The 24217-nt window shown below is 34.6% G+C and overlaps 2 protein-coding genes and 1 pseudogene across 3 annotated transcripts; 1 reads left to right on the top strand and 2 right to left on the bottom strand.

Moving 5' to 3' along the window:
• Positions 1–225: 225 nt before the first annotated feature.
• On the bottom strand, positions 226–3381 carry LOC148932179 (uncharacterized; annotated as a pseudogene).
• Positions 3382–6137: 2756 nt separating this feature from the next.
• WRKY55 (WRKY DNA-binding protein 55) lies at positions 6138–9174 on the bottom strand. Its single transcript, XM_048089870.2, has 3 exons — positions 8713–9174; positions 8505–8636; positions 6138–6774 (listed from the first exon to the last, which is right to left on the bottom strand). The coding sequence occupies exons 1-3, from the start codon at positions 9117–9119 to the stop codon at positions 6357–6359; spliced, it is 957 nt and encodes a 318-aa protein (XP_047945827.1). The 5' UTR covers positions 9120–9174; the 3' UTR covers positions 6138–6356.
• Positions 9175–12532: 3358 nt separating this feature from the next.
• Positions 12533–23554, top strand: CTEXP (kinase family with ARM repeat domain-containing protein). Of its 2 annotated transcripts, none has more exons than XM_048099251.2 (21): positions 12533–12762; positions 14504–14602; positions 15684–15835; positions 16160–16232; positions 16419–16541; positions 17369–17477; positions 18263–18342; positions 18534–18615; positions 19008–19147; positions 19228–19338; positions 19473–19589; positions 19705–19794; positions 20580–20633; positions 20747–20821; positions 20925–21000; positions 21200–21299; positions 21613–21682; positions 21830–21897; positions 22370–22479; positions 22586–22843; positions 22993–23554. In XM_048099251.2, the coding sequence occupies exons 1-21, from the start codon at positions 12637–12639 to the stop codon at positions 23328–23330; spliced, it is 2451 nt and encodes an 816-aa protein (XP_047955208.1). In that variant the 5' UTR covers positions 12533–12636; the 3' UTR covers positions 23331–23554. The 2 variants fall into 2 exon arrangements, with proteins under 2 accessions (XP_047955208.1, XP_047955210.1); XM_048099253.2 differs by having other exon boundaries at positions 12634–12762; positions 14541–14602.
• Positions 23555–24217: the final 663 nt, after the last annotated feature.

The following is a 24217-nucleotide window of genomic DNA, read 5'->3' as shown; positions in this document are numbered from 1 at the left end:
AGACAACATCCGCTATAAAATCCTGATGTCAAAACCGATCAAAAAGCAATCAGGTTTAGCAACGGATAATTCCGTTGCTAATAGTGGCGGATCAGTAACAGAAGCTGACAGCCAAAAGTAGCAGCAGATTATTCCGCTACTAATTATTTTTTATTAATTTTTTTTTAAATATTGCTATTCCGCTAGTAATTTTAAATTCACGTTACAGCTCAAATATTTTGTCGCTTACCCTGTTACGACATCCTATTTACAACAATGTAACAACTCAACAAATAAATAACAGCAAAACTTTGTAGGCAAAAATAATGATAGATATACTAATAAATATTTTGCAAATTACATGAAGTTTGATATAGTCATAACCTAATTAGATTATAGTTAATAATGAACTACAAAGTACGGGAAAACTCATAGTTGAGCCTCCAAAACTCTTGCTATATCCGGTGCCGTCTATCTGGCTCAGAATATCTAACCTTCCTTGCAAGATCTGAAGATTTAATCACGTTGGGATCCTTCCAGTGTTCTAGTAACCCTTTCCACATATCTTCTGACACGTAACCTGGCCTTCCTCTATTACTATATCTCATCCTTTTTAAGGAGGTAATGAACGATGAGAATCTAGTTGCAGCTCTCTTAGTCCAAAGGGTATGAACCTCTTGTTCCCATGCATCGGGCCAAAAATAAACTTTCTGTAGGAAAATGAAATAGTTAAAAATAATTAAGCAAAACAAGTTTCTTTGTTACCAAACTAAAACTTACTCGAAATTCCTCAAAGTACAGCTTCTTAACATTATCGGGGGTACGAGCCCAAGTAAACCCCGTTATATTTGGGATGTGATGAAAAGTTGTTGTTATCTCCCTTGACATTGAACTAGGGATTATTAGTTTCCTATAACATTTGGATATTAGTTAATATATAATAAAATGAAGCTTAATTAATAATCAATAATCAATAAATAAAACAAACCCAGCGTGCGGATCCCTTTCAAATTTTATCCTCGCATCAGGCACCATGAGCTCATCATCTTCCACTATAACGACATTCTCAGAAGATGTCATCGCAGGGATACCTTGGTTGGTTGATCCCGCGCGAGTGGACTCACTAGTTGGAGTATGACCATGACGACGGCGATGCATATCTGAAACCTGAGATCCAAGTACATGTTAGTATATTTTAATATCAAATCAGTTTGTCAAATATTAGCACATCACTTACATAAGAAACATAAGAAAAAGAAATACGAGAAAGAAAAAGAGCATTCGGCTGGAAGTGTGGTCTAATTTGAACATCTATAAATGACTATTCTCCTCTTTTGTTTCCTTCATTTTGGAAGTTTTGTTCCAACAGCTCAGTGGGGACCATTTATGTTAACAACAACCATATTTTTAATGAATTTTTATGATGTTATTTGGTTTGGTAAATAAATTGACTTTCTGTTTATTTATCAAAGATACATGGTTTGGAGAATAAATAGGCATTTTGTTCTTAACATGGCTTCCTCACGTTACTTAACACAAAGAATGATAACAAATGCAGTCATTACAAAATTCCTAAACAATAATTCGATCATCATATTAATTCCTAGTCGATAAGGATGCACATAGAACAAACTCTTCGAACACATAATTTAGCATACGTAAAACAGAAGTAATCAACGTTCAAATACATGCTTAATTCACAATGTTACATCAAAGCCACACAATCACCTCACTTCACAGCAAATTGGGTCGGTGAAGCCGACAAGGCTCCACCCCAAGCCTAGCCACCATCTACACCCTAAAGCATGATCCGATAAATAACATACTCAGCGCCATGAAAACAAAAAAGCATAATGAATCAAGGATAAAGATACTAACCTCCAATTACCTCTTCTCTCTACTTGGTGCAGCTCTAAAATGTCTCACAATGACTTAGTAAAGCTCTGTTAATTTTAAAACACACACGCACATATTAGCCAAAGGTTGACTTTCCATTAGCAAACAAACAATAAAAACAATTACTTGACGTTATAACATTACCGATTACTCTAATGTAAACGCGTCAGTGTTTTCCATGCAATGAGGACAAGCTAATCTCCCAGCAGTACTCCATCCAGACAACATCGAATATGCTGGAAAATCGCTGATAGTCCACAATAACATTGCTCGCATTTGAAAATTTTGCTTCAAGGAAATATCATAGGTAGGCACACCCACTTCCCACAGCTGTTTCAGTTCATCTATTAATGGTTGTAGAAAAACATCCAACTTATCTTTAGGATTACGTGGTCCGGGAACTAACACTGTGAGGAACATAAAATGTTCCTTCATACATAGCCAAGGAGGAAGATTGTAAGGTGTTAAAATAACTAGCCACAAGGAATACTGCTTCCCTGATTGGCCAAACGGTTGAAAGCCATCCGTTGAAAGTCCTAGTCGCACATTACGACTATCTGAAGCAAATTCGGGAAATAGGTTGTTAATATGCTTCCACGCTGGAGAGTCTGCTGGATGTCGCATAACTCCATCATCTGTACATGAAGAATGCCAACGCATTTCTTCAGCCGTGGCTTTTGATGCATATAGTCTCTGCAGTCGAGGAGTAAGAGGAAAATAATACATTTTTGCTTTAGCCACCTGTTTTTTTTGTCCAGTTATAGAACCAACATTTTGGTCATGAAAGCGTGATTCGCCACAATATCTACATCTTTGTAACAAACTATCGTGTTGCCAAAAAATCATACAATTATTTGGACAACAATCAATCTTTTCAACGGGTAATCCTATGCCACGCAATAATTTTTTCGTGTTATAAAAGCTATTCGGCAATAAATCATCATCACTTGGAAACCCTTCTTTGATCAGTTCTGTGACTCGATCATAACACCTCTCAGGCCAGTGATACTCTGCTTTCAAACTCATTAGTCGAACCACATATGACAACTGTGAATGTTTCTTGCAACCAGGCCATAACTCATTATCAGCAGCATTTAGCATATCATATAGTTTTTGCGCATCAGGATTTGGTGGCTCATCTGTGTTCTCATTGTTAAAATGAGGACCAGCAGCATCTAAAACCATCGTATGATAGGTGCTTGGTGCTTCGTAATTTATTCCCATACTAGAATTCCCAGTTGGTTGGCTTGATGTTTCACCTTGGAACCTCCATATATGGTAATTCTTTACAAAACCAAACTTAGAAACATGAAATCGAACTTCATCTGTCGGTTTATATCGCTTATTATCACACTTTTTACATGGACACCTAATTTTATCATTATCCATATACGCTGGTTTACTACTTGCAAATTTAATGAAATTTTCAAGCCCTTCTAAAAACGCTGGGTTAAGACCAATGTCAGGAAGGTACCGCCTGTACATCCACTCTCGATTTGAAGTCATAACTAAATTCCTAAACAATAATTCGAGCATCATATTAATTCCTAGTTGATAAGGTAGGCACATAGTACAAACTCTTCAAACACATAATTTAGCATACGTAAAACGGAAGGAATCAACATTCAAACACATGCTTAACGGAAGGAATCAACATTCAAACACATGCTTAATTCACAATGTAACATCAAAGCCACACAATCACCTCACTTCACAGCAAATTGGGTCGGTGAAGCCGACAAGGCTCCACCCCAAGCCTAGCCACCATCTACACCCTAAAGCATGCTTCTATAAACAATATACTCAATGACATGACCACCATTTAGGTCATGGTACAAAATAGCATAATGAATCAAGATAAAGATACTAACCTGCAATTATCTCTTCTCTCTGCTTGGTGCAGCTCTAAAATGTCTCACAGTGACTTAGTAAAGCCCTGTTAAATTTAAAAAATAAAAAACATCACACACATATTAGCCAAAGGTTGAATTTCCATTAGCCAACAAACAATAAAAATAATTACTTGATGTTATAACAATACAAATTATAAACAAACTAAGCATCGGACTCTGAATTAATGTCCAATCAATTAAAAAGATAAACTCACAAAGGGTAAACTTTAAATGTAAGATATAAAGAGACAAAGTATTGTAGGTCTGCTTTCTCGTGAAATTCAAAATGGAAGGGCCAATGCAAAAAAGGTATTAAAAACTTTATAAATTTACAAATTATATGCAATAAATTTTACTACAATGAACTGTGCTATATAATCAAGATCATGGAATGAATTTGTGATGGAATATTCTTAAATTTGGTGGAAAATTGTATAAGTTAAAGAAACAAAATCGTGACCTTTGGAATTCAAGAATGTTCAAGTTCTAAACCCCTAATGAACTCTTCTAAATTGAAATTCCCCACTAGAATTGATCGAGCATCAACTAGAACCCTTTTGCCATACATTATAGAATTGGTGCTTCTCTTTAGTCCTATTCAAATTATGAGGGAATACCACACCCACAATTAAGCAAGTAATTAATTGGTCAGGAGAAGTCTGTATTAGGCAAAAATTAGATGAGCACTGCTGGAGTAGAGAGAGATAGAGAGAGGAAGAGAGAAAACCGTGAGAGAGGCGGCGACGTCGAGGAGGCGGCGGCGGCGACGGCGGCGAAAGAGGCGGTGGCGTGGGAAGCAGCGTGGGAGGAGAGGGTTGAGTCGTGAGTTGTGTTGTGTTAGTTGAAACTTGAGTGATTAATATTACTTAATTACTTAATAAATCTAATGATGTGCAACTAAAAAATTAATTTGCACCCATCTTTTAATTACGTTGAAAACATATCAATAAATTACATAAAAAATAATTTATGTGCAACTCTTACAAAATCATCAAATAATTAAGGATAGTTTGCTTTTAAATATACAAATTTTCAACAGTTTCTAGTTTTTTTCCCGAACTTTTTTCCCGAACTTTTTTCCCGAACTTGTATTCAATCTGAATACATTTCAATTTTTCTTATATTTTCCTAAAAAATATTTTTTCTTTAAATTAAAGTTGATGTGAACGTTGGAAGTACCAACGTGGCAAAAAGTTGTAGGTATTTAAGCTGAAAAATATACGATCTTTCGAAGTTTTCGAGAATTTCATCCGAACTTTGAAATTTTTTTATTTATTTTCTAACTATGGATATTTTCTAAATCATGATTATGTTCTAACACTTTCTAAATTTAGGCATGAATATTAATTTTATATTTATTAAAATTTATGGAGAGTAAATTTTTTCGAACAATATTCTCATTGCCATTTTTAAAATCACATCATTTAATTAAAAATAACATATCTAATCAAAATAAAATAAAACTAAATGCAAAATTTTTCATAATTAAATCATGAAAATAAAGTATTAGTGTATAAAAATGAAAACAATCATCGTTCTCAATTCAAAACACAAAAATAACAAATCACAAATATCTTAATTAACTACAATTTGTGAAGTTCAAGGCATTAGATAGTTCAATTATATAATTTAAAAAAAATTAATTTTCTAAAACAACTAAAATCTACAATTTAGGAAAAAGTAAAGGTCAATTTTGCGAATGAACAAAAACATCAAATAATTAATGAAATAAAAGAAGATAAAATATAGTAGTATTAAAATATTTTTCCATCTAAATAACAAAAAATATTATTAAGTAGATTTTTTTTTCCCAAAACACTACAGCAGAATAGTAGCGGACATTCGCTGCTGCTACTACTAACGGATACAAATCCGCTACTAAATTTGTTCATATTGCATTATTTATAAGTTCAATTTTTATAATAAAGAAATAGTAATTAATAGTGGCGGATACGTAAGCTACTATTTACTAGCGGATACAAATTCGTTGCTATATTTATTTAATTTATTAATTTTGATATTTTTAATCATGAAATAATTATTAGTAACGGATGTTTCTCCTGCTAATTACCAGTGGACATCGGTCCGTTACTAATTCCGTCACTGTTTATGGCGCGCTATTTGGGCGCCAAAAATTATTGAAATTCCGCTACTAATTCCATTACTAAAATTTGCAACAGACATTCCGTTACTAATCCGCTAGTAATAGTATCAGATTCTTAACCGTTGCTAATTTCCGTTACTATTCCGCGAGATTTTTGTAGTGCAATTCTTTTCATCTCAAGTGCAGATGATAATTTCATCTTAAAAAGAAGAGTGAAACGATAATTTTATCTAACACAAGTGTGAAACGGCCCAAAAGTCTAGTAAGAATACAAAAGTAATTTTCTCCATTATTGGTAAAAGACAAAGATTACAAAACTGAATAAATCAAATAAAATCAAATCAGAGTATACAACACTACAAATGAGGGTACAAGACAATTTTTGTGACAATGATCAATTTCCGATCAATCAAATATAATTAGCCCAAATTAATTTCGTTTTTTTTTTGTCAATTAAATCATAGTAGTATTTCATCAAAATCGAATTAACCTTTCTTGACCTCAGAATCCCACTTGTCATCCATGGAGGAGAAGATGAGGTCCATGCTGCTGCTGCTGCTTCCGGAGTTGAACATGGCGTCGGCCATGTCCGCCACTGGAAGCGGGCAGTCCGCGGGGAAACAGGCAGTGCTGGTGCTGGCGCTGGCGCCGGTAGTAGTGATGTGCATGGAGAGCCAGTGAGAGGTGTTGGCGAGGGAGGAGGAGAGGGGGAGGGAGGTGACCGGCGGTGGGAGGGTTTGCTCCGGCAAGGGGGTGGGGGCCGAAGGGGCGGTGGAGGACAGGTGGCAGGTGTGGGTCCCGCGATAGGTGAGCTCGAAGGTGAAGGGGTCGTGGTCCAATCGCTGCACTTGCTTCTTTGCCGGGCAATTGTAGAATTTTTGATGGGTGCATCGGTAGTAACTCCTGCACAAAAAATAATATCGTTTGTGATTGTGACTATCCGAGTTTAAATGTGTAATTAGTAAAATATAACAAAGAACATGAAAATGAATAAAGTAAAAAAGATGATCGAGAAAGTTTTATAAAAAAATGAAAATATACTTTCGATGGGCTAATCAGAATTTGAAAAAATGATAGATATATACTCCTACTATTTTTTTTATAGACGGATGAAATATTTATTTTTAATTGCACAACTAATTTTAATGTTCTGTACTTAGATCGAATTTGCATGTATGCAAAATTGAATATGCAAAACCTATAAGTATCATATATATTGGGTAATGGATTCATGTAACACATCATAATATTATCTTTCTAATTGTTACTTTCATTTTTTTATGATATATGAAAATAATAAGAATCACGGTTTACAGTCACACCAACCACACAACTTAGGAAATGGAGTAGTATGAATTTACTCATGAAGTTTGGTGAGAAATTTATATGTTATTTTCCTTTTTATAACCCATAATACCCTAATATTGTATACGTAACTTAATTATCAATATACGTTTACTTCTTCAATAATGACTGGATTTAAGAACTATAACTAGCCCAGCTACCAGTTCGAATTAAATGATTATTGAAATATAGTCTATAAAAAGAATGAAAATATAAATGATAGGGGTTGAGACTTAATTAAGTAAATGAAAAAAATTCAAACTCGTGCTTGAAAAGTCAGACTAATGAGATTTCCTCGACATAGTTTTTTTACTAACCCTAAAGACTTCTTCAATACATACTTCGCTTTCTATTTTTCTTCCATTTTCATTTGAATTATCAAAGTCAATTCGTAGTTCATTCAATTCAACCAACGTTAAGTATCTTTCTTGTTAAATTTGAAACCAACCATTCCACTAAATTTGAAATCGCGTTTTCGTGCCCCACGACTTCAAATTTTTTTCACATACAAGAAGAGGTCATGATTCCTAGAAAAGTTTATGGCTTCCCATTTGACACTTTCAATCATTTTGCATTAAACACCCCCAATTAATAAATCATTTGTTTTAGAGGTGCAATAAACAATATCATGATTTGAATAAATACCCAGTCCTTATTTTTATGATAACCTTCTTACCTTTTAATAAACCTTTTAATTTTCAGTGTTTCAAGATACTAGGATAAAAAAACATGTGTTTAATGGACACAAATAGAGGAATATTTGGGCAATATATAGGGCAAATGTTCAATAATAATTGCCAACAATATCGAATTTTGATGCCAAGTCTAATGAAAATTGTCCCAGCATGTTAATCATCACTATAAGCGAATACTGAACACCAACTCATGTGTCACAATATTCATCTTTTTCGAGCCCATATATAGTTTCTCAAATCAAGAACACCGAATATGAAAGTTTTGAAATCTGGATTGCTATAAAGTTTCAACTGCAAAAAATAAAAGATTAAGTACTTGTTTTCTCAAATCAAAATTATGATTTGAATTATAATTATCTCATATACAAGTAGTATATAATAACAAAATATAAATTTTCCATATTAAAACTTAGTAGTATCACTTAATTAGGCGGTGAGACGCATGATTACACATTTTTTTTCTAGTAACCTGTATGTATTTTTATCAAGAACTATAATTTTTAAAGCATATACGTCAATCACACTCTAGTGAGAAATAATTATCAACCAACAAAATAAATATGGTGATTGTGAAATTTAATAAATAAATATTACCTAGGATATTTTGATCCAAGGATTTCCTTCTGCCCATATTTCCTCCATGTATACCCATCTTCCGGCGGAAGATCCAGATTCCCCATTTGTGGCGCCGCCACCGTCGTCACAAACTTACCACTTTCATCCTTCCTATTAATTCCATTTAAATAAAATCACAATCAACAAATTATTTTCTAACTATACATAAGTATTAGGAAACTCTCACCTCCTCCTTAGATTGCGCGAAGGCGAAGTTCTGATGGAATCCGTTGCATTAGCAGCAGGCTGGACCTCCCCGACCGATCCAGCCCTGCCAACGTCCCTTCCACCGCCAAACATAAAATCCAGACTCGGCACGTACTCATTGAGCTTGCCCCGGTCACCGAGCATCGTCTGGGCACTGATCAAATCCAACGGCTCACGACTCGCGCTAGTGCCACCAGGGCCGCTGCGACCGGGAAAACTCATCGAATTCGCTTGAGACACGATGAGTCTCTCCTTAACGCCGTTAAATATGCTAATTATTTCTTCGCAAGAGGCAAGGAGAGCTTCAGGCTGATTGGCCAGCATTGGAAGATTCTGTTCCATATCTTTTGCCAATTTACACCCATACAATATCAGATTTTCATCCATTTTTTTACCTTCAAAAATTAGAACTAATAGTAATGTTTTGTTTTGGTGGGATTATGGTGCAAGTGGATGTGGGGTATATATATGAATGTAAACAAGAAGGAAATCAAGAATATGGAAAATGAAAAAAATTCAAAGTGTTTATGCATGTGTTGAACACGGTGAGTGGAAGAAACTTCAGAAATATAATGACTTAGTCAGGGTCTAAATTCTTGGCAAAAAAATTTCATTTTTTCAGTCTACCCCATGCTAGTAGTCCACGAGAAGACTTGGCCTCATTGAAACCAAATAAATTGGACCATGAATTTGAATCTATGACTGATTAAGCATGAACTAAATTCTACGACATTAGTTTACTTATACTAAATGGGTTTGGTCCATAGTTCTAGAAATAGATTTAATTAATTAGTTGCATTCATGTTGGTAAATAGTGGCACAACAACTGATAATTGCATTTCCTAGTTGTTTAGTTAGTTGGAACATGTCACATTCTCATCATGCAAGACCATGTATGTATTTTCCCCCAACTATATATTAGTGGAGAAACATTAATTTGATAATAGTGTATAGATAAAGCAAGAAGGAGCACTTTAATTTGATGTTTTGCTTACGACATCTCTGTCTGTAAATAACGATAAATATTAATTTTCAATTTCTCGTAAGTAAATCACGTATTTTTTTTAGTGAGTTAAGTACTTCCTTTTTAGTTATGAGTTGGTCATGTCACCATTTTTAAATAATTAAAGACGTTAATTTATGTTTTAAATACATTACCAAAACTTCAAAAAAAATATCTTTAATCTTATTGTCCCAACTTAAATTAAGGAATGAAACGAAAGCCTTTCAAAAAACAACAGATTAAAGTATATATAATAGACAATTGAATCCTCAAACTTAATGATATTTTTCTCCACACCATCAATTTTGACCATATAAAAAAATTCTACGCAAGTAATTACGTTACTAATTTCGTGTCCTTCGAAAATATATTTCTTGTAGAAAACCATCAACCCATGCCAACGGGGTTCACTTCATTTATTTATTTGTTTAATTTTAATTATGTTAGATTAAATTATAAGCTAATTAATTGATTATAATTGAAAAATATATTGTTTTGAAAAATTGTCCAAAAAATCAAAAAAATTGTCAATTTCTAGTCAATCCCACGGTTAACAAGTACTAATAGATTTTATTATAAATTTTCCAAATTTCTCAATTATCCTATGGCTAAAAAAATTGGCGTACTACATGTCTTAATTTTTTTATGTACTCCTATATGGTAGTTTGTCATTAAGCAAATTTTCTTACCTTGTAAGTTTATCTGTGCATTTTAGTAAAAAAATAGTACTAACATAAAGACACACAGGATGTCGAATTCTTTAGTTATGAAACAAACAAAAAATTATCAAAGTTATGATATAATCTATATTTTTTAAAAATTAATAAATTGATTAAAATTTGACCAGTGATTTCTCTTATAATTTGCCAATTTTATTATTGGAAGTTTACAAATCATTGATGGGTCTAAAAGAATCATATGGTTGTACTACGTCCGGCGTGTAGTCGTCCTCAAAGGAGATTTTGTCTTCTTATTCGAAAACTAGATTTAGTAGACTGTATTTCAAAAATATTGATATAGATTAAATGTCAATGATACTCACGAAAATACTTAACTCCAAATGATAAGCGATTTTAATATATAAAGGATTGGTTATTCTACAAACATTTAAAAGTATAAAATGCAACCTAGTATACATGTCATATTTATTATAATAAATGATCAACTAATATATTCATGCTCATAGTGCTATTGATACCGTATCACAAATTTACAATCCCAAAGTTTGATAGCTCCCGAAGAAGAATCTAAATTCATATTGTATATATAGAACTCCGCAACCTTCAATTTCCATCAAATATACACTAAACTTTCAACATATTCAACAAAAGATCTCGTTATACAACAATTTTGCATCAACACATGAAACAACATCCTAAGAAGGGGACATGTTAAAAATTGGGGACATTTTAAAAAGAGTAAAGGTCAATTTTGATCATAAACATATGGCCGAAATACCAATTGGTCTTAAACATTCACATTTTGCAAAACAGGTCCATAACATATGAAATTCGTGTCATTTACATCTATTTTTTACGGTGCCGTCAATTTTTGACGGTCAACCGTCGATTAACACAATTTTGATCCGATTAAGCTTAATCTAGGATTATTAGTTATCTAATTATTTTGCTAATTATTTTTCTAATTAAATTGTTTTTTAATCTATTTCTAATTCAAAAATATTCCTTCACACTACACTCCAAATACTTGCAAATGAATCGACTCCCTCCCAAGTCCCAACTCTCCAACTCTCTCTTCTATCTAGCTCTCCTCTTTCTCTCCACACAAAACACCACAAAAACCCTAAGTCCGATTCCGACCCACAACGCCGTCGAAGCAACCGAATTTATCTTGTTGGCCCTGAGGAAGAAGACGATGCAGGGAGGACGATGACGAACCCTAGTTCTTCCGACCAGACCGGACCGTGGAGCTCCGCCGTTCAATTTTTCAGAAATCGATGAGGATTTTGAGAGGAGGTCTAGACCGTCGCTTCCGCAGCCTCAAAAACCAAAGGAGAAGGGAAAGGTTGCCTCTTTTGAGGAGAGGACGAAAGCCAGACACGACACAAGCCTTGATTTCAGTTGTAAAATGTTCAGGATGTATGTGATCATGATTATGAATATCAAGAACTAGTTTGTAGTTTATTATGTCGATGGTGTATACTGGTTTTTTTATTTTAAATATCATAAACTTGTTTTAATTTTGAATTTTACGTTTTCATTTTCAATTTTGCATATTTTTAATTTTGCATTTTCAAATTTTTCAAAAAAAAGATAATAATAAAAATACAATTAAAATAAGCCTAATCCGATCAAAATTGTGTCAATCGACGGTTGACCGTAAAAAATTGACGTAAATGACACGAATTTCAAAAAGTGAATGTTTTAGATTAAATTGGTATTTCGACTATATGTTTAGAACTAAAATTGACCTTTACTCTTTTAAAAATCATAGCAAAAATTGAGGATAGAAGATGTTTTTAACCTTTTTTACTTTTTTCTTGAACAATGAAGTTTTACGTGTTAAGGTTGAAAACAATCACCTTAAACCATGTTAAGATGGATCAATTTACAATTACAATTCACCTTAGATCACCTACAAAAATTGATATATAAAATGCCATTAGTTTATTTACAATATAAGATTTGGTTCTTGATCATGGCATGTTTATGAAATGTTTTATTAACATCTAATCATAATAATACTAATAATATTAATAAAATATGAAGATTCGATATCGGATAAGCGAAGAAAAAATGGTGAAATTATTAATGAATTAGTAATTCATCGTGAAGAACAATTTTATCCCCTGTTTCGCAGTCTGTCACCGTAGTGTACACCTCTTCTTCCCCGCAAATCTCCCTTCAGATCACCTCTCTCTCTCTCGATTGCGCCGGGAAGATGCTGAAATTTCTGAAAGGAGTCGTCGCCGGATCGGGCGCCGGCCTCAAGGATCTGCCGTATAACATCGGGGAGCCCTACTCTTCTGCGTGGGGCTCCTGGGTGCACTATCGCGGAACCTCTAAGGTGATCCTCTCGATTCCGTTACATCCATCGTAAATTCTGTTGTTTTTACTAGTTGGATTGGCTTCACTTTCATTGGTTTTCATTTCGAATTTCCTCTCATTTATCGAGATCAAGGTTGCTTGTGCAAAGCTTAATAGTTTTTTCGGGGATTTGCTTCTTATATTGGAAATTGGTGAGTTCGAGCTGGCTGTGGAGCTGGAAAGATTAAAACACTTTGACGTTGATTAGATTGGATCTGCATTATCATAAAATTAAGCTTTTTAACATATGGATTCCTATAGGGCACTGGATTGTATGTATTTTGGAAGTATTAAGATCAATTGCAGAAAAATATTAGAGATTCAGACGTCTAGGCTCTTCTGTAAAGTTTCATACATTCTTCTTACTTCTTAGTTCCATAAGATCTGAAAGCCTAGTTTGACTGGAGCATGCTAGTTTGTATTAGATCATTTCTAGTTCCTAGGCTTTGCTCACTTGATTGAATGTTATTACTAGTTCTTTATGCTTGTAACTGGAGGTTTGCTTTTGTGATGAAATTAGAATACCTTTGACACAAAAGAATTCCCTTTTTGCTGTATCTTAGTTGATCAAGGGCAAAAGATAATAACAAGCTTAGGTAATAGAATTACCATTTATAATTTCCTCAAATATAATCCATAATTCCATCCTTTTGGACTTCAATATATTGGCATCAATGTAATAGTCGATCACAGATGGTACTACCTTCATTTTGATCGAGGAAACTTAAATTAGTCCCAAAACTATCCATATAGCTTTATTTCTAATGATTGTTTCTTGGTGGTTGATGATGCATATATGAGATGCATTCAGATATTTGGTCTTGCACCATGGATTGTGTGGAGATGCGATTCTTATTTGGTGATGGTGGTATTTGTATATTTCAGTTAGGAAAACACTACTATATTAGAACAAGGGAAAATACTAGAACAAGTGAAAACACTAATAATTTAAGAAGAACCACTAGTGGCTTAATGAACTGGTAATGAAAGGCCACTGCAGAGTAAATGAGTGAGGTGCAATTTTAAGTTTTTCTATTCTACTATATGTGTAGCTAGTTTAGTAACTTGAGGCTTTAGAGAGAGGTTGTAGCTTCAGTGATTTCTCAGACCAAGGTGCTGGGCCAAGACAAAAGTATGCGGTAATATTGAGCTATTTTCATGATTGAACAGCAAATATAGTTGTAGTAGTAATTTTTCATATACTATTGATGATAGATTCATCTCTTGCTTTAGAGTCATACCTCTTTGATACTTGGGTAATTTGGTTTCTCCCAAGTTAGATACCATAGTCGATTGTATGTTATATTTTCTGATTCTTATTGTTGAAGCGTGTTCTTAGCCCTGGTTAGGACACAACACACATACACAAAAAAAGAACAAAAAGAGAAAAATGGATAGACCAAGAAAATTACTATGTGAGAAAACATTTTTTTCTGAAGACAGGAGAGAAAATGACCAGATGTTATCAGTTTGCTGATCAAACTTTCTAGTTGTGATTATCATAATCACTTTTGCTTCAGAAACAAGTTTGCTTTTGCATTTCCAGTACAGCAGATGTGGACGACTAAGCCACTCATATAGTGTTTACATTTATTTCCATTGACATTGGCCTGTGTAGGGGAATTCGTTCTTATTGTTGTTAAAATTTTGTTTGTACTTTCTGAATTATTACTCTCAGTAACCAGTAAGATTATCTGTAATCTGCTCTATTTATTTGACAGGATGATGGAGCACCTGTCTCAATATTTTCTCTTTCAGGGAGCAGTGCGAACGATGGACATTTAGTTGCTGGCCGTAATGGTGTTAAACGTTTGCGAACAGTAAGCTTCTGATGGACGTTTCTGTTTGATGTTTCTTCTTCTTCTTCACTAATCACTATTGTTAAGAGTCCGAAGACTGCCGTAGTTTATTGTCCAAGTGTGAACCCACATTGCTGATTTATTTCACTTGCCGTAAATTTGTCACTGGCTATATATTCAAGTTAGTAATAGCTAATAAATGAATTGAAGCTTGACAATTAATGATAATTTGATGATATAAGCAAAAAACGTTAATTACAATTGAAAGATAGACGATGTGCTGCCTGAAATTTGACTTGAAAGTTATTTTCCTTTGTCGTGCTTTGCATGACTTTAACCCATATTGCGGAAACCTTTCCATTTAGAAGGGAAAATGGGGGTATTTGAGCTTATAAGCTCTTTAAAACAACTTATAAGCTATGTAAGCTCTTGGAAAGTGCTTGACAAACTAGCTACTAAGCAACTTATAAGATCTAAAATTAAGCTCTAACAGCGTGTAAGCTCCTTAAAAAAAGTTAATCAATCCTATCTTATTTTTCGTGATCTTATAGGCAACAATTAATTACAAAAAGTCAATAATAACCCTATTATGTTTTGCTATTTCCAACATATGCTGTTACCGTTTCATCTATCCCCCCTCTCTAACTCACAATTCTCTTTCTCTAACTCACATTCTTTCACTAACTTATAATCTCATTTCTCCAAACATTAAGACAACTTATAAGATTCTGGGATATTACATCTCATGAGCAATTGAAATACTATCTTATTAAGTTATAAGATGTTGGAGCTTATAAAATGTCTAAAATAAGTTTAGTCAAACTCCCTCTTAACAAATGAAATCCTGATAAAATATACCTTAAGTACCCACAATGGTATATTTACAATTTGGAAGCCTTTACCTATGATTTTTCTCAATCAAAGATTGTGTAACTTAAAATAAGCTCACATAATTTTCTTAACGATAATTTCTTCATTTTACAATATCATTCCATTTCGCCTAGTTCGTAGAATGGATGCATTCTGCATAGTGCTTTCCTTAGGCACTAATCTCATTTTTGACTTTTTTCTTAGTTTTAACTTTTTGTTTATCTTCTTTCAGGTCAGGCATCCAAATATTTTGTCATTTCTGCACAGTACTGAGGCTGAAACTTTAGATGGTTCTACTACTAAGGTGACCATTTATATTGTGACCGAACCTGTTATGCCACTTTCTGAAAAGATCAAGGAACTGGGGCTGGAAGGTAGCCAAAGGTGAAAGTTGAATCATTCCGTTAGTTGCAGTTTCAGAAGTTTTTTATATTGATGTTGTTTCTTTTGTTTGAACTGATGATAAGTAAATTGTTTATACTCTGATCTGATGCACCTTGTGCCATGATTTTGGGAAGTGGGAAAATGTAGAAAGTTGGTTAGCTTTTATATTGTTGTTGTTATAATCACTGGCCTTATTTTTAAAAATTTTCCGAAGTGTTGAGAACCTATATTATGTTAAAGATATCTACTTTAGTACATCCTTAGGCTCTGTCTTCATGTTTTCTGAAATTAAAAATTGAGAGACTTTACGCCTGCCTTTGTCAGGGATGAATATTACGCATGGGGATTGCACCGGATATCAAAAGCTGTGAGCTTCCTGAATAACGATTGTAAATTGGTAAGCATCTTAAATGTTAAACCCTATCCTATTTGTTTATCATTTTTTTCTTTGTAGACATGTTCAAGTAAATATGATTTGATATTACATGAACAAGAACTCTTTGGGGATGCGTCACTTTCCATTTATTGGCAGGATTTAATTATTTCAAGTCAAGCATGATATTTTGTGTGTTGGTTGCTTCAGGTCCATGGTAATGTTTGCATGGCTAGTGTTGTTGTCACTCAAACCTTGGACTGGAAACTCCATGCGTTTGATGTTTTGTCCGAATATGATGGAAACAATGAAGCCGCAACAGGACCAATGCTTGTGAGTTCTCAGTTAATCACTCTTTTTGCCATTCTTTGTCTACAATGTGTTGGACATCAATAATTTTACTTGGCCCAGTGAAGGGAAAAGTAGAACTGATTGCTAGATATTAATGATGTTATGATAAGACCATCTTATCAAAAGAAGCTATATCTAAAATTTTTTAAGTAAGGGCTTTACTGACATCCTTTATCGTTTATTGAGTTTAAACATGTCCTAATATACTGTTTCGATAATAGCTCAAGATTCAAGATCAATATCTAAGACTGCAAAAGGAAAAACTGATCCTTGCATATAAATGCATTAGGTGAAACACTTGAAACTTATGCCTGAAGGAATTAGCTTTAGTTGGCTTCATTATACTTTGGGTTCTGTGTTTAATTCATATTTTTGCCGAATTTGTAGAAGTCATTTTAAAAAATATTTCCGATCTCTTACCAGTCATTTCCGAACATCCTAAATTCTCTTCAGGAAATATTTTTTGAAAATAAACAAAGCTAATGAAAATAAACAAAGCTGAAAAATATGAAAAGGTTCTCATACAGATGTTTATATTTTCTTTTCAAATTATGAATGGGATTCATATTTTGAACTTGTAGAATTGTTACCGGAACCTGTTTATGATGGTTATTTTTTTCTTTTTCCTTGTTTATATTTCATTCTTGTATTTTTACCGACCAAAAGTATGTGGTATCTCCTAATCTAGTGTCCATATTTCTCTTAGTGAAACTTCATTGCTGCTGTTTCTGTTCCTTTTTGACTGAAGGCTGTGTTAGATGATCTAATGGTTATTTATGCTTTCTGTTTCTGCTCAATTTGGGACACAGCAATATGAATGGCTTATTGGTACACAATACAAATCAATGGAGTTGTCAAAATCAGACTGGTCAGCTATCAGAAAATCTCCACCTTGGGCTCTAGATTCTTGGGGTTTGGGTAAGTATGTATTTTGGACTCTTGAATTCGCATTATGGTTATATGTGAATAAGAGGTTCTAAGTTATGCAACAAGAATCAAATATAATCCGAGTCTGTCTCTGCACTTGTAAGATTCAGATGTGATTGTTACTCTTTACTGTCTCATTCCTCTATATAAGAAATGCAGTAAAGGAAACAGTTATCCTAATCCTTGTCATTAATTGATGGTGATGAAAGGTTTATTTCAGCTTAATTATGGGTTTGCTGAACTATGATGGTATTTGAACTAAAGTCTGCTTCTGTTTCAATATATAAGTTTCTGCTTTTACTTTTTATAAATGGGAAATTCATCTGAAAAAGTAGACGCACAACTTATTGTCATTCTCAAAATCATTTTCCAAATCACTACCATTTCAAATAATTTCACAACGTAACAGAATTATCTTGTATTCACTCTCGTAGTCTCATTTGCAAATCTCAATCGAATGCATCTCCATTGTTACCGGAAACCTCTTGAAACGGGATCTATAAAATTTGGTTTGAAAATAATCCCAAGAGCTGAAGGGGCCACCTTGTGGAATGATCTTCCAGTGTATAAAATTCATCCACTGGTTACACTTCAAGCCCTCCTTATGAGTTCGTCTGTTTACTTCTGTTATTTGGAAGCTACTCCCAGATCTCTTAACTTTTTTCTTGAATTGTCTGATTTTCTTTTACTATGCAGGTATCTTTTTCTTTTCATTTCTCGTTACACAAAATGTTAAGTTCTATATTGATCCTTAAACTATTATACTTTTTTCTTAGGCTGCCTAATATATGAGCTCTTCTCTGGAATGAAATTGGGTAGAACTGAGGAATTGCGGAATACAGCAAATATTCCAAAGGTGATATAGCTTATTTACCTTCACATACCATGATACCATATCATATTTCCAATTTCAGTGTCATTTGGAAATTCATTTAGCTATAGGATATCTTCATTAAAAGGCAAGGCTTATTTGAGTTTTTTCAGTAACCATTTGATTTGATAATTCCATTTTCATTTAGAAATTGTTTATTCTTCCTTTGATGACAGTCCTTACTTCAAGATTATCAGCGTCTCTTGAGCTCTATGCCTTCTCGCAGGTTGAATCCATCAAAGCTTCTAGAGAATAGTGGTGAGTTATGGGTTTCATCCCATTATAATTAACTTGTCCTGTTATAATTTAAGTTTGTGTTATTTTCCTTAATACTCGCATGTTGGCGGATGCATCACCGTTTTGCTCTCCAATATTTTGTTATCTCATGGGAATAGTTACGTTTTCCTTTTCTGCTTTCATCCTCCCTGTATTACTAGAGTTTCCTACTAAGCCGAAAAATGTATTCATGGAATGTCCATAGCAATGCCGTTTCCTTTTTGGGGCTAATTCTTCTCTTTTCTTGCAAGATTAGGAGTCCTAATTATATATAAATTACTCAGTTTTTTCTTGCAACAGAGAACATTTTTATTCATGACTTCGCAATGTAGAATCTTTTTTATGGACTAAAGTCTGGCAATATGTTTTGACAGAATATTTTCAAAATAAGCTGGTGGAAACAATACAGTTTATGGAAGTACTTAACTTAAAGGATAGTGTAGAAAAGGATACCTTTTTTCGTAAGCTTCCAAATCTTGCTGACCAGCTGCCCCGCCAAATAGTTCAGAAGAAGGTATCTCATTAAGCCTGAAATCTTAGCAGTTTAATCGTATCCCTGCTACTTCTAACCTACTGCATTTTCGTTTTCTCTAGCTGCTTCCTTTGCTAGCATCAGCATTAGAATACGGTTCTGCTACTGCACCTGCTCTGACGGCATTGTTAAAAATGGGCTCTTGTCTCTCACCAGAAGAATATGGTGTTAAGGTTACTATTACTTAATACTCCATGGGGCCTCTGTGTCCTGCTTTTGTTTGTGTGAGCTGTATTATCTATAAATGGGGCACACACAATTTCTTGTTAATTGTTATTGAACTTATTATCACTCTATTTCTTTTTAGATATTACCAACAATTCTCAAACTTTTTGGTTCAAATGACCGCGCTATTCGCGTCGGTCTTCTTCAACATATTGATCAATATGGCGAGTCATTATCTGCACAAATGGTTGATGAGCAAGTAAGCTTTTATGTGATTCTTTATAATCTATAACTCAATATCTTTGCAAGTGCACACAGTTCAAATATGCCATCTAGAAGATTGGGAAGTGACAAAAACTGTTTTTCTGTTATAGGTTTACCCTCATGTTGCAAACGGCTTTTCCGATACATCTGCTTTCCTAAGGGAATTGACACTAAAGTCCATGCTTGTCCTGGCTCCAAAGGTAAGTGAAACTTCTATTTACATGGTTCAGTCATACATAACTATGTTCTGTTCATAGTGCCTGGTACGTGTAGGGTCTGTTTAAGGTTAATCACAAACTTGTGGCAATGAATATTCCCTATCATGCTCATTTGCTGTTATTTGACGACTTCATTTCTGGAATAGGAGTGGCTTCTCCTATTCCACTCTTGAGTATATACATTACTCTGAAGTCCATGATAATGCTTGGTTGTTGAGGAGTCTTGGTTAAAGCTTGATTGCTATGCAGTTAAATTGTATGAATTTTTCATATACTCCCTCCATCCACTACCAGTAGTCTTGGTAGTGGACTGCATGGGTTGTAATGCAAAATTGGTAAAGTAGGAGAGAGATGGAGGGAAAAAGTGGTTGAAGTATTGTTAGTGAAAAAGGGCCCCACCTCATTAGAGAGAGAAACTTACCAAAACTAAGGGTACTAATTTTTTGGAATTATCCAAAATGGAAAAAACATGACTATTGGTTGTTGATGGAAGGAGTATATAATTTGATTTCTCAGCAGTTTAACATGCCATTATGAGGGTACAATGGTTTTGCATTTAAGTGCACCGCAGACATACTGCCATTAGTATGCTAATATTAGATGGCATCATGGCATAGATGAATCAATAACAATTCTAATCTTACAGTAGTTAATACTTAAAATGGATAGGCTGATTGTATGAGTTAAACACTGTTTATTTCCTTTCCATGGTTCATTGTCTTTTCCCACTTAGTAATTTATTCATCTACCATCTATTTTCTTTGCAGCTGTCGCAGAGAACAATATCAGGGTCATTGTTGAAGTTCCTTTCGAAGTTACAGGTGTGCACTTTATATGTAGTTTCTCCCTACTTCTGCCTATATCCTATGATATTGGTTTTAGAGTGTTGGGTGGGACCGTGAGATTTCATTTTCTCTATTCGTTTGTGACACAGGTTGATGAAGAACCTGCCATTCGTACAAATACTACCATACTACTTGGAAACATTGCCAGTCACCTTAATGATGGGGTGGGTACTAAGTTTTCCATCCTGATTATCCTTATGTTGATCTCTAAGAGGTTACACTTTACTTTCTGACACCATTGTTGATTGAAAATTTGTTGCAAAGCAGACAAGGAAAAGGGTGTTGATAAATGCATTCACAGTTCGAGCTTTGCGTGATACTTTCTCTCCAGCCCGAGGAGCAGGTAAAGCCTTACTTGTTTTTGTTGACCTTATGTTATCTGGTCCTGTAATAAGGCAACTTTTTAGTTAGCCTCTTCATTGTCTTTAGCCTTTTGGCTAAGTCAAGTTCCTGCTCAGCATGTTCATACACATGGAGCTAAGGTTCCCTTCTTTCTGTTTTGCCCTCTTTGTCTTCATTCATGCTACTTCTTTTCTTGTCAGGTATTATGGCTTTAACTGCCACTAGCTCTTACTATGACGCAACTGAGATTGCAACTCGCATTTTGCCAAACATTGTTGTCCTGACAATTGACCCTGACAGGTAGTATTCCCTTCTAAGTGATTAATCTATTTGTTGGACCCTCGATCAGTATCGTTCACCCAATCTCTACGATATATTGCTGAGATTCTTTCATCAATATCATACCCCATGCCTTGCTGGGGTTCATGTTTTGATATGATTTAGGGTTCTGTTTCCACGCGATTCTGTCTTGTACTCTATGGTTCACCTAAATGAAGCATCCCAGAAACGTTTTGTGGCTTGTAATAATGTCACGTCTTCTTCATATTCCTATTTCTTAATTACCTTTTTTGTAATCAAGCTGCTTGTGCTGTTATTTATTTACCTGCCACAGTGATGTCCGGTCAAAAGCATTCCAAGCTGTTGAACAATTTTTGCAATTAGTGAAACAATTCCATGAAAAGGTTTGTACCTAATCACCTCTTTTATAAAGTAGTATAATATTTTTAAAAAAAGGTTTTCGAAATATAAATCACTCTTGGCTCTTCCGCTCCTCCTCCTTCATTAGATGCATTTATTGAGTATTTATTTGCTCTGTTGATTCTTTGCAGACATCTGGGGATGACACAGGTGCAGCTGGAGCACATTCATCTATGCCTGGAAATGCTAGTTTACTTGGGTTAGTGAGCTTTACTAAATCTCTATTATTTAATATATCAATGATCCTGAGACCACCTTTTGTGAGTCTGATGATAAGAATCAGCTCTTATTAAGCAATTGAAGGTTATTCCATCTTTTCTTATCAAACATTCCTTTCTCTTATGTTTTTCTTGAACCTAGAGTTGTAGAAGTGCATAGTGATATAGATGTATACTGTATAGACACATCTAAGTATTAGAAATTAGTATGGATATACTAACAGATGAATAGTTTTAATTGGCTTCTGCAAACATAGATGTATAGACACATATGTTAATGCAAGCTTTGATTTTGAATATGTAGTCTTATTCGTCGCCTCTAAGCTGGTACTCTTCTAAGCATATGTAAATTAAAATATCTACATGTTCGTCTCCCCCCTGCAGAAATTCTTACCTAAAGTATATTTATGTGTTTATACTCAAACCTTATAGTCATTAAATATGGTGATGCAGATGGGCGATGAGTTCTTTAACTCTGAAAGGCAAATCTTCTGAACCGAGTACCCTTGCTTCAACAGGCTCAGGCGCGCCTCTTTCGTCTTCAATCTCCAATGCCAGCTCTGGTCCGTGAACTATTGGATCATTTTTGCTTTTTTTTTACATAAGCATATCATTGTGCATTTCTTGGATGACATGGTCGTTGCTGATATGTGTGTTTGGATGCCACAGTGACGGATGAAGCAAATGTAGCACAAGTCCGAGTAAATTCCAGGACAGATTTAGCTGATTTATCCGACAACCCTCCACCCGCATCACCTACGTCGACAGATGGGTGGGGAGACCTTGATAATGGCATTCGTGGAGAGCAGGATAATGACAAAGATGGGTGGGATGACATTGAACCACTGGAAGAGCCCCGACCATCGGCAGCTCTAGCAAGTATCCAAGCAGCTCAAAAACGGCCTGTTTCTGCACCAAAAACACAAGGTACCATCCTCATCTCTACATCCATCTTAGACAGATGAAAATATCCTAAGTAGAGCTTATCGCCTCTATCCCATCTCCACGCGTCTCTCCTCTTAAACTCTCAGAGCATTACAGAATTTGTACTTACCAAGTATGGTATTTTGGTCCAGCTTCAAATTCAAGACCAAAGAGCACATTGAAGGCGAGTAAAGATGATGATGACGACCTGTGGGGCGATGCAGCTTCAAATACGAAATCCAGCAAAGCAGTCGACGAGGATGATCCTTGGGGCGCGATCGCTGCCCCCGTCCCAAAATCATCTTCCAAATCATTGAATCTGAAATCCAGTGCCTCTGTCGGCGATGATCTTTGGGCGTCCATTGCAGCGCCTCCACCTACAGCAGGAGGGAGCAGGCCACTGTCAGGTGCACGAGGCCGAGGAGCTAAACCTGCTGCCCCTAGACTAGGTGCTCAAAGGATAAACAGAACATCGTCAGGTACAAGTTAAGTGCATCAGTTTATGACGAGTCTGTAAATTTTTTGTTTACTAAAATAGCACTCAGTAACATTTCGGACGTTTTGTGTTGTATTTGTCTGCTATAACCATATTTGTCATCTGTAACAGAATGCATTTCAGCTAAAGCACATATTCTTTTCACTTTTGATAAAATTTCTGTTCTTTTCGACTTGAGGTTATTTGTCAAGTAATGTAATGCTATTATTTTCTTTTTTCTTGACTCTGTTATGTGTTTGTACACAATTAATTTTTTGTTTTTTTGCGATGTTTTATGTTGTCGATGAAATCTTCTCCAAAAAAGTATTTTAACAATATTTATAGAAATATTAGTACTTGCGAACAACTCTTTTCTATCAATATCAGCATTTCGTGTAAAGGTTATCATCTGAACATAAATTTCATTATACTTTGGCAATATTTGGCTATTCTTGATTTGCTTAAGTTGGATGAAACGAAATCAATTTCAATATTGGATTTTTGAATTGCAAGAGATCGAGAATCCTCACCGATCCGATCCCGGACTTTCTTTGCAACATGTTTGACTTTCCGGCCACAGTGATTCCGAGATTGAAGATATCGAATTCCATTGAGAGCACGGGAGAAAGGGTTCCTATCAACTTGTTCCGACCGCCTTAATCCTAACGATGGTTTCATTAGATATCACTCAAGTAAGAGAGAGTTCCAGATTGTGAAGTTAGTAGATAAAATAAAAGTGGATAGTACTCTCTCTTTTAATAAATGGGAGTAGTTTACTTTTCTTATACCTATTGTCTACGTAGTTTGGCCCTAATTCGCACTATTAATACAATCAATAATAAAAGTAGCATTTATTGTGTTATTAATTATTATCATTATGAAATTCGTTATCATATAGTAAC

Source organism: Salvia hispanica, chromosome 2 (genome assembly GCF_029641045.1).
Source record: "Salvia hispanica isolate PSC_SH4W2 chromosome 2, Shi_PSC_v1, whole genome shotgun sequence".
NCBI classification, from domain to species: domain Eukaryota; kingdom Viridiplantae; phylum Streptophyta; class Magnoliopsida; order Lamiales; family Lamiaceae; genus Salvia; species Salvia hispanica.
The sequence above is the reverse complement of the archived record's forward strand: the minus strand, read 5'-3'. Positions and strand labels throughout refer to the sequence as shown.